The sequence below is a fragment of the Quercus suber genome, unplaced genomic scaffold, assembly GCF_002906115.3.
Source record: "Quercus suber isolate HL8 unplaced genomic scaffold, Cork oak 2.0 scaffold_984, whole genome shotgun sequence".
NCBI classification, from domain to species: Eukaryota; Viridiplantae; Streptophyta; class Magnoliopsida; order Fagales; family Fagaceae; genus Quercus; species Quercus suber.
Window position 1 is genome coordinate 1 of NW_027070399.1, and position 16,590 is coordinate 16,590.

The following is a 16,590-nucleotide window of genomic DNA, read 5'->3' on the forward strand; positions in this document are numbered from 1 at the left end:
TCCTTTCTCCTAGGGTATCTCTTCTATTTTATACTATCTCTCCCTTTCATCTCTACCCTCCACGTGCAAATCAGATTGTTAGTGTCGGTTATTGTCCCATCAACACCTTCCTGAAGTCTTTGGGTAGTAGCTGGAAGGCTGAAAACTACTATTCAAGTATCACTTTTTCATTAATGTGACCAGAGAGTTGGCTGCAGAGCATTCAATACGGCGGTAGCAGTTTTTTCTTAAATATTTCATAACTTTCCTTTATCCTGTTCCTTCCTGATACTTATCCTTATCCATGGAACGGTCTAGAATGTTGCTCGTAATGGCAGACCACATCTTCCGACCTCAGCTTTGCTCAGCCAAGGTGACATTCCTCTTCGGACCCCCTCCTGGGCGATCCTGACCAGACCTTACCCTTTTATCTACTAGCATGGATCCTTATGACAGTGCTTGTTCGTCCTCGAACTACTTAATGTCCTCGAATTGGGCCCTTGGCCCAATACATATGTAGATACATTCTTCTGGACCTTTCACCCCTACAATATATATATATATATATATATAAACAAACTAACTGCTAAACACATACTTTAAATCGATTGTAAATACGTTAAATTGAGTCAAAGTTATGGGTATTTTGTATTTTTCCACATGTAAAAAAAATTCAAAAAAAAGAAGTATTAAATATAAAAAAATAATTAAATAATTAAATTAAAAAGTTAAATAATCGGTAGATTCTTAAGTTTATAGTACAATTTAAAGATCTCTTTAACCCATCTTTTTGAGTTTAAAAGGGTAAATGAATTAGAATTTGGGCTAACTTCTTCCAAAATTTCTTATTCGTATAGTGTGTGTACATATATATATATATTAATTTCTATTCAATAAACTAAAAGGAAGGAGAAAAAAGTGGAAGAATACTCTTTGACCAAAGTTTCTCTCTTGAACTCTCACACCTCATTTGGTTTTTATTATTGATTTATCATCATTAAACTTACATTAACTTTTTGAGTTTTGTTTGCTAGCTTGGTTTAAGGAGTGTACATTATTGTTCGTGATCGCATGGTGGTGGGTTTGATGGTTCAATTTGGTATTTATTGGCTTGGTAATGGTTTGATCTGGTATAGTGGTGGAAAAATGAAGCGATGAGATTTTTTTTTTTTTTTTTTTTGTTGGTTGAGAAGAAAAAGATAAATGCTATATTCACAACAAATCATAAGTAATTAATTGTTATTGGTTCAAATTTAAACATATCACTGAGATTTTTTTATGCCTCAACAATAATAACTAGTAACAAGCTGTCATTTATGATTTGTTGTGAAAATGTTGTGAATATTTCATTTCTTGAAGAAAAATTAGAAAATATAAAATATTACTGTAATGACCCTATTACATAATTTTTAAACAAAACATTTCATGGGAAAAAAAGAAAAAAGAAAAAAGAATAGGGAGTTAGGGTAAGAAAAATAAAATCCAAATCTTTAACTTAAAAGAGAGAGAGAAAAAATATATATATAGAGAAGGCCGAAGGATTAGGTGTAGATAGGTAATTTCCATCAAATCCTCAATATTCTCCCCATTAAAAAAAACAACCGAACCTCATAATTTTTTCTCCGTTTTTTTCCTTCCAACCAAACACCCATTTCACCCAAAATATCTTCTATTTTTCCCTTCCTCCTTTCATTCCTCCAAAATCACCCCAACCAATCATACACTAAATTAATTTTATTTTCTTGTATGATTTTGATAAATTCACCATGGTTTAAAAAAATCATATCAAGCCAGTTGATTCAACTAGAAACTGAACCTTCAATTGGTCCGACAAGAGTAGTTTGGACATGGAATTCACCCACAAAAAAGAAGAAAAGAAAAAGAAAAGAGACGCTTAGGGGCTGTTTGGATTTGCTGTTTCCATAACTCATAACTCTATTTCCATCACTTATAACTCAAAATATGTGGGTCCCACGAAAAAAAACTCTGTTTAGATTTGTTTCCAGTTTTTGTTTTCACCACTCAATTCTCTAATTTTTGAGTGATGAGTTATGGAAACTGAAAACACCTAATTTTGGTAATTAAACACACACTGAGGGACCCACTAGTCTTGTCAAGTCAGATATACCCTCTCTCTCCCACTGGTCACTCTCTCTTTTCTTTCTTCTCCACTTTTCTTTCTTTTTGTCTTTCTTCTTTCTCTATTCTTTAGCTCAGTTCGTTTTTTTTTTCTTCCTTTTCGCCTTTCTTATCTTCAGTTCGTTCTTTATTTATTTTTTCTTCCTTTTCACCTTTCTCATCTCAGACCTATTAAAAAAAATCAACGAGTGGGGCAACAACTTGGTTGTTGTGGGTTTGTGAATTTTCTAGGTGCTTCAAGGATGCTAATGAATTTTTTGGGTTTGTGCTTCAAGCTCAGAACTGAAGTGGTTGTTGTGGGTATTGAGGGTTGAAGGGGAAAAAAAAAAAGAAAGGAATTCCTGGTTTTGGGAGATCGTCATAGGTCCGAGCTGCACCAAGTCATAAATCGGTTTTCGAAGATTTTGAATTTTGTTTATATAGATTTTTTTTTTTTTTGCCACAACTTTAGAAAATGATTTTGTAAGCTTTGCAAAATGACTTGTGATGGGATTTTGTTGTCGTAGTTTGTGTTGAAAGGAGTTTCCTCAGTGCCGATGAGGTGTTTGACAAAAGTCCTCACTAATAAGAAAGTTGAAGAAATTATTATTTATTTGAATTTTGATCACAAGGTCCAATTAACATTGCGTTTGGAAAATTTTTTAGGGGAATAAAATGGCATAGGTATTGATTGTTGCTTCTCTAGTAGTGCTCTAGGTAGCATCTCTTTGTAAATTGATCACAAGGTTCAATTGCCTCAGGTCGATTTCACGAGCTCGACCTCCCGATCCCGCAGATGTTCCAAAGAAAGATGAACGAAAAAAAGAAAGAAAGGGAAAGGCAGAGAAAGATGTAAGAGTCAAGGGGAAAGAAAAAAAAAGAGGAGAGAAAAGTCTTTTTTGGGTCAGTGTGTGGGTCTCACAAAATAGTAAAAATAATTGAGTGACGTGAATTGAAAACAGTTGCTAAATGGGTGGGTATTAGGAAATTGGAGAATTTTAAGTGATGAGTGATTAGTGATTTTTTTTTTTTTTTTTTTTTTTTTTTTTTTTTTTTTTTTTAAAAACCCAAACAGGGCCTATTATTCTCCCTTGTCCATTTAAAGTCAATTGGGCTAACTACAGGTACAAGTGAGTCGTTGAAGCGTGAACCCAGCCCATTTACACCTTCCAAACGGTGCGTTCTCAAACCCACCTCTACCTTCTGAACTAAAAATTGAGAAGTGAAAACCACAGCTCAGAAAAGAGAGGGAGGTCTGGTCAATGCTCGAATCCTCGATATTGCTTCAAGCTACTCAAACTCAACTGGACTATCACATACCAATCTCAATTCTCAACCCAGGTAACAAATCTTCATTATTTTTCACTTAAAGCAACTAGCTTCAACCTCAAATCAAATGTTTCGTTTAGTTTGCTTAAACCTCTCACAACAGTTAAAGCACAGAGCTTTACCACATATCCATGCCCACTTGTTCTCAAAACTCTCTAATTCCAATGAAACACCATCTTTTACAGTCTCTTTCCTTCAAAAATCATGTGGGTTGTCCTTAGAATCTGCCATTTCAGCTTCCAAGAAGCTCAACATTGTGAACACAAAGAATCCCAACTCAGTTGTGGAACTTTTGACAACTCACGGTCTGACTCAGACCCATGTCAAAAGTTTAATTACTAGTCGTCCAGTCTTGCTTTTGGCTGATTTAGACAATACCCTGAAGCCCAACTTGGAGTTGTTTGAGTCATTGGGGTTTTCTAGCACTAGCCTTGGCAAAATGCTTTCCAAATACCCACGTGTGCTTGAAAGTGATGCATACACTGTGGTTGAGTTCTTTAGAGCTCATGGTTTTAGTGATCAGCAAATATCAGATTTGACCATGAAGCGTCCGACATTGTATTTGTTCAATGCACATAAGAATTTTAAGCCAAAGCTTGAGTTTTTCAGATCTTTGGGCTTGTCAGAACTTGAAATTGCAAAGATTTTGTCGACCGAGCCTTATATTCTAGAAAGGAGCCTCGAAAACCAAATCATTCCTTGTTTTCAAGAACTTAGGCGAATTCTTGACAATGATGACAATGTCTTAAAGGCTATAAAGGCATGCTACTGGGTACTTGAATGTAATGTGGAAAAAGTGCTACAGCCCAACATATCGATGTTGGTAGGCCGTGGTGTACCCATGTCCTTAATTTTGAAAATGTTCTTGATCCAACCAAAATCAATGCTTATGAAGACTTATCGGTTTAGTGAGATTGTTGATGAAGTTATGAAATTGGGTTTTGATCCCAATAATCCACTATTTGTTCTAGCCATACGTTCCATGGCGGTTATGAGTAAATCTTTGTGGGAGCAAAAGGTAGAAGCTTTTAAAAGTTTCGGATTGTCTAAGGATGAGATTTATGCAGCATTCAAAAAGCAACCCATGTGTATGATTACTTCAGAGAATAAAATCAGGAAATTGATGAGTTTCTTTGTGAACAAACTGAATATGACACCTTCAATGATCTCCAAGAATCCAAATCTTCTACTGCTTAGCTTGGAGAAGAGGATTATTCCAAGGTGTTCAGTTCTGCATCTTTTGATATCAAAGGGGTTGGTTAAGGAAGAAACTAGCGTTGTTTATGTGTTCAGAATGACTGAGAAGAGGTTTGTGGACAAGTTAGTGAGCAAATATCAGAATGAGGTTCCAGATGTTGTTAGTGCACACCAAGGCAAGATAGAATTTCAAGGGTTCCCCTTTGATTTAAAAATTTGAGTTATTATGAGTTCAACAAATGGCAATGATGGAACAAATCACTGCCTTTGGCCACATCTTCATTTAGTTTAGTCAATCTTTATTGCTCACATTGGGTGATGAATAGAAACTCGTCAAAGTTGAGCTAAACCTTTTATGTATAATGACAAAGCCCATGCACTTGTTTTATGGAGGTGGCTATATGGGCTGGCAATTTGAAATTTGAGTTTAGAAGAAGTCAATAACCCTTGGCCTGCTCTGATTACATTAGACAGGAGTATGGCATTGCACAAGAATCTTTATGAGCCAGCTAACTGGCAGTCCTCTTTTTTTTGGTTTTCCAAGGTGTATCTTCAAAGTTTTCAACCAGAGATTAATTACTGTTAGCGATGGGTAGGCCTTGGTGGGATAAATCGCTAACCCAGGGGTTTTTTTAAAGTGCAGGTACCCAGACTCGAACTAGGGAGCACACCCAGTCAAACCTGGACAAACACTTTGAGACTAAATGCCCAACCACTTGGCCAACCTGCCTGGGTTAGCTGGCAGTCCTCTCAAATTCCCTTTTTTCATCAACAGTAAGGGTGGATTCTAAGGTTGATGTTATTTAAAAATGTGTTTCAGATGTCAAGGCACTCTAGGATGTTTAGGTGTTTTAGGTCTTGTGATAAGAATTTACTCAGAAAGCATACATTTTTACAATTATTATTATTCTCCTGTTGTTTTCTCTAAAAAGTTTAGTTTCTATTGATTTTTTTTTTTTTTTTTTTTTTTATCATATCTATTTTGACTTGCATTGACTGATGACTACCTATGCTTTTGTTCTTTTTCAGTCTAATATCTCCGTCATCTCTTTTTGTTATTTTACCATTTCTATTTAATTAGTAATTGTTCTGTACCATACTAATCCCATGACGCCATATTCGAAGTCTAATACGGGAATGGTATCTTATTAAAGATTCTCAGCTAGTCAGCTTGAATAAGTCTAGTTAATAACTTTTTTTTTTTTTTTGAAAATTAAATAAGTCTATTTAATAATGGTAAGACTGTCTCTTGGTAAGGGCCTCTTGTTTGGTAGATGCTATGGAATGACTTGGGGCTTGTTGCATAAGTAGCACCTATACGTAGTTTCAGTGTGACTCAAAGGACATTATCATCTAATTTTATGTCGTGTACTGTTTTAACTTTTAAGGGCTGGTGTTCGGATCAATTGCTTGGGAATTCCCTAAATGTGTCCAGTAGAGTAGCTTGAGGGAAAGTATGTTTTCTTTGATAGTGTCATTACCTTTGTTAATGTTGCTTACAAGTTACTACCAAAGCCATTGCCCCCAGTTGGCGAGCTTGCTAATGGCTACCGACACTGGGGTCTTCCATTAATCAATAGAGGTAGAGGCAAATGTTACATGCTATTGCGCCCTTTTCATCTGTAGCCTTTTACGTTTTAATGCTTGTATTCCAATTGCCACTTCATAGTTTCTTCTTTCTCAAAGCTGGTACCTGTAAGCCATACTGCTCTTCCAAAATTCGATAGGATAAGGCAATTGCAGTCTCTATATTTTTATGTTTGTGACTGTACTTCTGAATTTTTGTTGTGTTTAAGCTCTTTTTGCATCCCAAAATATTAAATTACTCAAGTGATATGAGACTAATGAGTTCACCATGAAACCTTTCTCTTAGTTTCCTATCAGTTTGTATGGCTTCCTATATATGTTAGCAAAAACGTTATGGCTGAGCAAGTGGGGTGATAACCTTTCAGAGTCACTCATGATTCATGATGCAACCATTATCCCTGAAAGAGAAGAATCAGCATTAGAAAAATGAAGAGATGAGAAATTTTCTAATTTGGTTGAGAAGAAAATGAGAAGTGCTACATTTATAACAAATTATAAGTGGTTAGTTGTTATTAGGTCAAATTTGAACTTATCATTGAAATTACTTTTATGCCCCAACAATAACAACTAGTAACAAGCTGCAATTTATGATTTATTGTGAAAATGTTGTGAACATTGCATTTCTTGAAGAAAAATTAGAAAATAGAAAATATTACTGTAATGACCCTATTACATAATTTTTGAACAAAATATTTCATGGGAAAAAAAGAAAAAAGGAAAGAGAGTTAGGGTAAGAAAAATAAAATCCAAATCTTTAACTTAAAAGAGAGAAAAAAAAAAAAAAATAGAGAAGAAGTAGGTATAGATAGGTAATTCCCGTCAAACATTCACTCTTTTCCCCAGTTTTTCTTGTTTTGTGTTGGGGGGGGGGGGGGCCAACAACGATATGTTGGGCTGTAGCACTTTTTCCACATTACATTCAAGTACCAGTAGCATGCCTTTATAGCCTTTAAGACATTCTCATCATTGCCAAGAATCCGCCTAAGTTCTTGAACACAAGGAATGATTTGGTTTTCGAGGCTCCTTTCTAGAATATAAGGCTCGGTCGACAAAATCTTTGCAATTTCAAGTTCTGACAAGCCCAAAGATCTGAAAAACTCAAGCTTTGGCTTAAAAATCTTATGTGCATTGAACAAATACAATGTCGGACGCTTCATAGTCAAATCTGATATTTGCTGATCACTGAAACCATGAGCTCTAAAGAACTCAACCACAGTGTATGCATCACTTTCCAGCACACGTGGGTCTTTGGTAAGCATTTTGCCAAGGCTAGTACTAGAAAACCCCAATGACTCAAACAACTCCAAGTTGGGCTTCAGGGTATTGTCTAAATCAGCCAAAAGCAAGACTGGACGACTAGTAATTAAACTTTTGACATGGGTCTGAGTCAAACCGTGAGTTGTCAAAAGTTCCACAACTGAGTTGGGATTCTTTGTGCTCACAATGTTGACCTTCTTGGAAGCTGAAATGGCTGATTCTAAGGATAACCCACATGATTTTTGAAGGAAAGAGACTATAAAAGATGGTGTTTCGTTGGTATTAAAGAGTTTTGAGAACAAGTGGGCATGGCTATGTGGTAAAGCTCTGTGCTTTAACTGTTGTGGGAGGTTTAAGCAAACTAAACGAAACATTTGATTTGAGATTGAAGCTAGTTGCTTTAAGTGAAAAAGAATGAAGATTTGTTACCTGGGTTGAGAACTGAGATTGGTATGTGATAGTCCAGTTGAGTTTGTGCAGCTTGAAGCAATATCGAGTATCGGCCTCCCTCTCTTTTCTAAAAGCTGTGGTTTTCACTTCTCACCTTTCAGATCAGAAGCTAGAGGTGGGTGTGAGAACGCACCGTTTTGAAGGTGTAAATGGGCTGAGTTCACGCTTTAACGTCTCACTTGTACCTGTAGTTGGCCCAAGTGACTTTTAAATTTTTAATGGACAAGGGAGAATAATAAGTGTCTTTTTTCTTTTTCTTTTTTTTTTTTTGGGTGAATTCCATTTATTTAAAAACCGAAATGGTCAAAGAACTTTAAAAAAAAATGTCTGACTCCCAGTTGAACCGTCGATCTTGACTATTTTTGTCGGACTGATTGAAGGTTCAATTTCTAGTTGAATCAACTGGTCTAGTATGATTTTTTAAAACCATCATGAATTTATCAAAATCATACAAGAAAATAAAATTGATTTAGTGTATGATTGGTTGGGGTGATTTTGGAAGAATGAAAGGAGGAATGAAAAAATAGAAGATATTTTGGATGAAATGAGTGTTTGGTTGGAAGGGAAAAAGGGGAAAAAATTATGAGGCTTGGCTTTTTTTTAATGNATTAACTAGACTTATTCAAGCTGACTAGCTGAGAATCTTTAATAAGATACCATTCCCGTATTAGACTTCGAATATGGCGTCATGGGATTAGTATGGTACAGAACAATTACTAATTAAATAGAAATGGTAAAATAACAAAAGAGATGACGAGATATTAGACTGAAAAAGAACAAAAGCATAGGTAGTCATCAGTCAATGCAAGTCAAAATAGATATGATAAAAAAAAAAAAAAAAAAATCAATAGAAACTAACTTTTTAGAGAAAACAACGGAGAATAATAATAATTGTAAAAATGTATGCTTTCTGAGTAAATTCTTATCACAAGACCTAAACACCTAAACATCTGACACCTGACATAACCTTGAATCCACCCTTACTGTTGATATTTGAGAGGACAGCTAACCAGGCAGCCAAGTGGCATTTAGTCTCAAGTGTTTGTCCAGTTTGAGGTCCTAGTTCGAGTCGGTACCTGCCTTAAAACCCCTGGGTTAGCGATTTATCCACCAATACCCATCGCTAACAGAATTAATCTCTGGTTGAAAACTTTGAAGTACACCTGAAACCAAAAAAAGAGGACTGCCAGTTAGCTGGCTCATAAAGATTCTTGTGCAATGCCATACTCCTGTCTAATGTAATCAGAGCAGGCCAAGGGTTATTGACTTCTTCTAAACTCAAATTTCAAATTGCCAGCCCATATAGCCACCTCCATAAAACAAGTGCATGGGCTTTGTCATTATACATAAAAGGTTTAGCTCAACTTTGACGAGTTTCTATTCATCACCCAATGTGTAGTCAGCTTGAATAAGTCTAGGTTTTTTTTTTTTTTTTTTTTTGGTGAAAATTAAATAAGTCTATTTAATAATGGTAAGACTATCTCTTGGTAAGGGCCTCTTGTTTGGTAGATGCTATGGAATGACTTGGGGGTTTGTTGCATAAAGCAGTACCTATACCTGGTATCAGTGTGACTTAAAGGACATTATCATCTAATTTTAAGTTGTGTACTGTTTTAAGTTTTAACTTTTAAGGACTGGTGTTCAGATCAATTGCTTGGGAATTCCCTAAATGTGTCCAGTAGAGTAGCTTGAGGGAATGTATGTTTTCTTTGATAGTGTCATTACCTTTGTTAATGTTGCTTACAAGTTACTACCAAAGCCATTGCCCCCAATTGGCGAGCTTGCTAATGGCTACCTACACTGGGGTCTTCCATTAATCAATGGAGGCATATGTTACATGCTATTGCGCCCTTTTCATCTGTAGCCTTCTACCTTTTCACGCTTGTATTCCAATTGCCACTTCATAGTTTCTTCTTTCTCAAAGCTGGTACCTGTAAGCCGTACTGCTCTTCCAAAATTCTATAGGATTAGGCAATTGTAGTCTGTATCTTTTTATGTTTGTGACTGTACTTCTGAATTTTTGTTGTGTTTAAGCTCTTTTTGCATCCCAGAATATTAAATTACTCAAGTGATATGAGACTAATGAGTTCACCATGAAACCTTTCTCTTAGTTTCCTATCAGTTTGTATGGCTTCCTATATATGTTAGCAAAAACGTTATGGCTGAGCAAGTGGGGTGATAACCTTTCAGAGTCACTCAAGATTCATGACGCAACCATTATCCCTGAAAGAGAAGAATCAGCATTAGAAAAATGTTAGCATTGCCATTTGACTCAGTTCATCTGAGCTTGATCTCATGATCAGTTCCTTAAATGTTGTTCTTCCCTTTCCCACTACCATTTTATATATGCATCTCATTTCTTATATAATCTGTTCTGGTCCTTTCCATCCTAAATCTTGGGATGCATACATCATGTAGAGCAATACATGTGCTTGCAATATCTGTTCTAGTTCTTCTTTTTATTCTGTATAGCTTAGCATAGTTGCTGAACACAAAACAAATAAACTGTAAATGTGGCTCATATGCTGGTATCTTGTGTTGGCCCTTTAATGGGGTGTTTTTGATTCCCCAAATTTCTTTATCTGTTGATTTTGCAAATAGTAAAGCTCCAATTATGCAATAATAAAGATATTACAGAAAAATGGGAAAGAAAAATGCCACACCATGCCTGAGAGGAAGCATTGTATTACCAATTAACTGAAAATAATGCTATTTCCATCAAAGGACACAGATTATTTAAAAACCTTTACAAGCTGGTTGTACCATGCCCATCTTTCATAAGATCTGACTGCCCTCAACTTTGGAAACCTCCAAATTCATATTCTTAGAATTTCTGTAGAGTATAGACTTCACAAAATATTTTAAATTTTTGTATCTTGTAACATTTCATTCTTTGTTTTCCCTTACAAAGTTATTGCTATAAACTGAGGTGAGAGAAATCTCAAATCCTGGGAGTCACCTTGTCTCTCCATGGTTAGTCCTGTTGTTAAAGCTTGTTGAGCCACTTTCCTGGCAATTTTACATCATGCTCCACTTCTAGAGCCCAAAATCTTATTGTTGGGCTACAATACCAACCATGTCAATGAATTCCTAATTTTTTTACACACACTGAGGTCAAAAGTTCAATGAAGTTATATTGTCTTTAACCAGTTTTTGCAATTTAGTTTAGTAGCAAGGACATGGAGGGGAAAAAAGGACAATATAGAACTTTCTACCATTTGGATTTGGAAAAGTTATTATAAGAGTTCAAATTTTGTTTCAATATCTTGTGTTCCAGACTTTGAAATGGAGCATAAATTTAACAAAACCTGTGCGTGAGGAATAATGTTACTCTGTCCTCCAAAACAGGTTTTGTACAAGGCAGTACTAGTTTTGTATGTTGTGTAATTATATATTTTCTTCTATTGAGAGTAACAAGGAGGTCCTTGAGAATTCTCACACATCAAACATGGGGATATTAAAATTTATAAACACACTGACACTTGCAAAGATTCTATTCTCATTGTTGTCTACTTTGCCAAATTGCTATTGAATTGCATCACTTGACAAATAACTCTTTTTCTGCAAGAAGATCCCTGGCTCTTGGCAGAACCTTACTCTTTCTTTCTATCAGCACTAGCAAAAGCTTTCTTTTCACTGTTTACTATTATATATCATGTCCCTTCTAGGTGACTGGAGCATTATATGGAAGCATACTTTGTCAGCCTCTCGCATGTAGTGGGCTCACATATTTGTAGATCCATTTTCTGAGTATAAATATTTTGTATGAGATAATTTCCTCTGCATTGAATGGATTAAGAACAAATTTTGTGTATATTAAAATAAATTAATAATATTTTAGATTGAGCAATCAAGTAGATGAGGTGGAAGCAGTAGCTACTGCCTGAGCCTAAGAGTTTTCCCTGGAAGTTGGTATTAACCAAGGTATTTTGCAAGGTGATTCCAAGGTGGTCATGAAATCTCTTGCATACAAGGTGCAACCTTTGGCTTCCTTTAGTACTTTTATTAATGGCTTATTTGGATTGAGGGGGAGTACACACACACCCGTGCATTTGAACTATTCTTCCTTTTGTTCTGTATAGCTAAGCATAGTTGCTGAACACACAAATAAACTATTAAGGTTGGTCATATGCAGGGTTCTGGGTGGGCCCTTTAATGTGGTGTCTTTGATGCCCCAAATTTCTCTAACTATTGATTCTACAATGAGTAAAAGCTCCAATTCTGCAATAATAAAGAGTTTCAAGATAACTACGAAAGCAAAACACCACACCAAGTTTGAGTGGAATCACTAGATTTCCAATGGGTAAAACCTAGGTAGAGTTCCTCAAATGTTGTACCTTTAGGTATCCCAGTCAAATTCAACCATATGATTGCATCAGCCAATAAGTCACATGGTTGAATTTAATTGTCATTAGAAAAGATAACATTGTTTGTACTACATTGATCAATCTTCAATGCAACATGTAATTGATTTCTTTTTTCTTTTTTGGGGTGAGATAAAGATAGAAACAACATGTAGTTGAACTTAAGGTACAACACCTAACTAATTGTATTTGTACCTAAGTTTTGCCCATTATAAAACAATGCTATTCCCCATCAAAGGAAAAAGATCGTTTAGTAACCCCGGAAAGCAGATTGTACCATGCCCATTTTTTATAAGATTTGACTAACTCCTCAACCTTGGAGAACTCCAAATTGATATTCTTAGAATTTTTGGACAGTAAAGATGACAATATTTTTTTTCCAACTTTTGTACCTTATAACCTCCCCCCCTCCCTCCCTTGCTGGTTTTAAAATGAGTTGAGAGAAATGTCAAATTTGCATGCTTGGTCCTTTTGTTGAAGCCTGTTGGGCCACTTCCCTGGCCCTGCCTAAAGTCTTATAGTTGGGCTACAATACCTAGCATGCCAATGAAGTCCACTCCTAATGTTTCTTCACACACTGAGGTAAAAAATTTGATTAAACTAATCTTTGCAGCTTAGTTTAGTAGCAAGGGCAGGAAGGGGGGAAAAGGACAATATACAATCTGCTACTACTTGGATTTGGAAAAGTTGTTATAAGAGTTCAAGTTTTGTTTCAATAACTTGTGTACCAGGCTTTGAAATGGAGCATAAATTTCAAAATACCTGTGAATGAGGAATGATGTTCCTCTGTCCTCCAAAAAATGCCTTGTACAAGGCAGTACTAATGCTGTATTTTGTGTATCTACGTGTTTTCTTTTGTTAAGAGTAACTGTTAGGTCCTCAAGAACTTCCATACATTAAAGCATGGGGACACTAAAATGTATCACACACTAATAACACTTGAAAATATGCTATTTTTATTGTTGCCTACTTTGCCAAATTGCTATTCAAATACTTGATCATGTGATGTAGCTTAGCTTGGTTACCAGAAGAGAATAAAATTTGAAGTTGATTTGGAATAAATGCGTATATCGCGATCATCTTGTAATTCTTTTGCGATAAGCTTGTTGTGAGCAGTCCTCTTATCAAGCGCAGGATTAGGCGCAATGCAGCGGTTTGTCCTCATGTTCATGTAATACTTTTTATTTTTAACTTTTTAAGTAATAATTGCCCCAAAAAATCTAGGATTTGTCTTTGCTTATTTTTAATGATTAAATGTGATTATTGAAGAAAAAAGAATGGTAGGGACAAGGTTGGATTTAGGAGTTTCCTTACCATGTAGAGTGGGAACATAGCTGGATTTATATTAGATGATTTGCTCCTTTTAAATTTCTTTATGGTTTAAATCTACTGGGCAGGAGTAACCTGGCTTTGGCAGACAACTTTGCAAATGAAAATCTAAAGTGGCATGGAACTTGTTTTATTTGTAAATCTAGAGATTGGTGAAAGGTACTCGCTGGTTGTTAGCATTGGCTTAGTACTACTGGTATTAGTCTTTCCATTTAAGGAGGCCTTTTTAAATGTGGTACAAAGAGGGTGCTGGTAATTTTGTTCTTCACAGGTAGCACAGCTGTATCAAATTTTTTGCTCAGGAGAGCGTCTGGTTGGACTCAACTATTATAAGTTTATAACGTTCATTGGAGGCATCAGCAGCAGGTTGATAAGTTTTTGCATCAAACAGGAGGATAGGAGGTTCTCTCAAGCAGCAGTCACTCAAAGATGAAAGTTTGACTGCTTTTTTTTTTTTTTTTTTTTTTTTTTTTTTTTTTATTCCTTGTTTTGTACACCCTGTATNTATATTTTCCGTGGATTTGATATTAGGGAGATAAAGTTTGGATATTGAGAAAATTTGTCAAATTTCTAACATAGCTAACTATATTGTAAATAATATATGGAAACGGTTATTTTTATGCTTTACCTTTTAAGTTCTCGAAATTTTTTTTTTTCATTTGATAATAGAGAAATTTTTTACTAATTATAATAGGTATATTCGTATTACCTTTTTATAAAATGTTTATGTGCATTGTGCAAATCAACGACTCCTATATAACAAAATTGAAACCCTAAAAGTTGTGGTTACAACATGTGACATACTCTCTTTGAGCCAAGTTCCTATGCCTTTAAAAGTTTTGGTTAATTTCCGTAAAAAAAAAAAATTGGTTAATTATAAATTAAGTATTAAATTGTATAATTTATGTTGTTAGTGAAATTATATAACCTTTAGTACACTATATAAAATTTTAAAATGATAAAATAATCAATCAAGTAATTATTGTCACCAAACAATTTGCAATAAAGTAAATTTTATAATTTATGTCCAAATTATATCATACCATATACTATATACTAATAAATTGTATCCTACATTGTAGTTGTGCTAAGTGGATGCCTCCCTTTATTTATTTGGTTTATATTTTTCTAATTCTTTTTTGTCTCTTTTGATCATTTGGTGTATTATAAGTAAATTATAACAATTTCATAGATGCTCTAAGTTGAACTCTATCGTCAATGTTTCAAAAATTTTAAATAAAAGTTACCCATTAAAATTCTACTCCGAAGAGTTTTTCAAATTTTTGAGAGAAATTTAATTATTTATTTTATATTATGTTAATGGCCTACCACAAATTTTTGGTTTAATAATAAAAGTTTAATTATACAAGTCATGTTTGCACTATGTAGCCTAATATAATTCCACCCTTTTGCTTATTATAAATATATTAAAATATTAACATAGTTTACTTTTAAGTAAAACCGTAGTACAAAATATTTAAAAATATAAAATAATATTTTGATAAAAAGTCAATTATAAATTTCAAGAAATTTAGAACGCGTTTCATTATTTATTTTAAATGATTTTATAATTTATGTTAAACTTGGTTTTACATGGTGTGTATTCACCATGTAACTTAAGTAAATTTTTATTATCTAATTTATAATTCACTTTTAACAATATTATTGAAGTATTTTCTTTAGTTTAAATATGATTTTTATTATACCTTGCATCACACATGCATAACACAAGTTGTTAATAAAAGTAAATTACATAAATTTTATAGATGTGAGGAAACAAGTTATTAGGGACCTACTTTTGATGTTTTTACAAAATAATTAAGTACTTTTTATAAAACTTTCTAAATATTGCGGAAGAAAGTCCTAATTAATTAATAAGATTATCTTGATTGTATATTCTTATGTTTTTGTCATTGATCTTTGTAGCAGCTAGATTAGCAATTAAAAATTAATATTTTCATAATTTGACCAAAAAAAATTAAAGCCATCAATGAAAGAAATTGGTGGGAACCGGTGTAAATTTACTTAAAATTTTGTGACTAGACACACAATTGAGAATTATAAATAAATAAAAAAGGTGAAAGGGTAGTAATTAAATACCCGTCCTTGTAGGTCAATCCAGATATGCTACCAACTTTGTTTAGAGCTTCCCTCCATTTTTGCACCTTCTTTGTATTATTTACTTCATGTTTTGCTAAAGCTTCTCCAAATTTTCCCCTTTGGTTACGTACTTCTGAGGGATCCACCTTATAAAACACGGGTAGAACCATTTGTCCATTCTCTTTACACTCAAGAATTTCGACAAGTTCATCCAAACACCATTTAGAAGATGCATAGTTCTCAGAAAATACAATTATGGAACTCCTTGAATTTCTAATAGCTTCGAGAAGTTCAGTAGAAATTTCTTCTCCCCTTGGAAGTTCATCATCGATAAAGGTGTGAATACCCTTCAACTTCAAAATGCCATTCAAATTGCTCGTAAAATCTAGGCGGGTATCTTCCCCTCTAAAACTCAAGAACACATCATATTTGTATTGGCGGGTAATGGAGGAAGAGGACGAGGACGCTTGTTTGTTTGTCAGAAAAGCCATGGTGAAATGGTACGTTTGAGAAGATCTAAAAGGAAGAATAGAAAGAAAGCTTGATGAAATTAGGCAAAGGAAAGTGAACGAAAATTAAAATAAGAGGTTTTTTTGAATGGATTTTTGAAAGAGAATGGGAATGGCAGGGAAGAAATTGAATGCTAGTTGTTGTTTTGAGGCCAAGAAGACTATATAATAGTCTACTGTGAAAATAATATTTGTAGTCTGATTAACTTTTTTAGAGAATACAATTTCGTAGTCGGTGGCCCAAACGCGGAAGCTGAGAAGACTGGTTGTTGGTAAGTAACCAAGGTCTTTCCGTTCACTATCACACTTTCTTAGGTACACGCTTATTTTTGGAGTGTAGCGTTCTGACTCATTTCCAAAGCAAAGGAAAA

General features: G+C 34.5%; 3 protein-coding genes and 1 long non-coding RNA gene across 4 annotated transcripts; 2 read left to right on the plus strand and 2 right to left on the minus strand.

Annotated features, from left to right (window-relative positions):
• Window positions 1-3,164: 3,164 nt before the first annotated feature.
• On the plus strand, window positions 3,165-5,651 carry LOC136065467 (uncharacterized). Its single transcript, XR_010627109.1, has 2 exons — window positions 3,165-3,438; window positions 5,267-5,651. It is a non-coding gene; the product is annotated as an uncharacterized LOC136065467 (long non-coding RNA).
• LOC112035539 (uncharacterized) lies at window positions 3,433-5,651 on the plus strand. Its single transcript, XM_024068358.2, has one exon. The coding sequence runs from the start codon at window positions 3,494-3,496 to the stop codon at window positions 4,841-4,843; it is 1,350 nt and encodes a 449-aa protein (XP_023924126.1). The 5' UTR covers window positions 3,433-3,493; the 3' UTR covers window positions 4,844-5,651.
• Window positions 5,652-7,101: 1,450 nt separating this feature from the next.
• LOC112035535 (uncharacterized) lies at window positions 7,102-8,073 on the minus strand (the record flags this gene model as incomplete). Its single annotated transcript, XM_024068354.2, is given in 1 exon segment — window positions 7,102-8,073. A coding segment is annotated over 1 exon segment (740 nt), but the record flags the coding sequence as incomplete, so codon positions are not given.
• A 7,447-nt stretch (window positions 8,074-15,520) lies between these two features.
• On the minus strand, window positions 15,521-16,201 carry LOC112035550 (disease resistance protein RUN1-like). The gene is made up of 2 exons (XM_065768670.1): window positions 15,711-16,201; window positions 15,521-15,539 (listed from the first exon to the last, which is right to left on the minus strand). The coding sequence occupies exons 1-2, from the start codon at window positions 16,199-16,201 to the stop codon at window positions 15,521-15,523; spliced, it is 510 nt and encodes a 169-aa protein (XP_065624742.1).
• Between the last annotated feature and the right edge of the window lie 389 nt (window positions 16,202-16,590).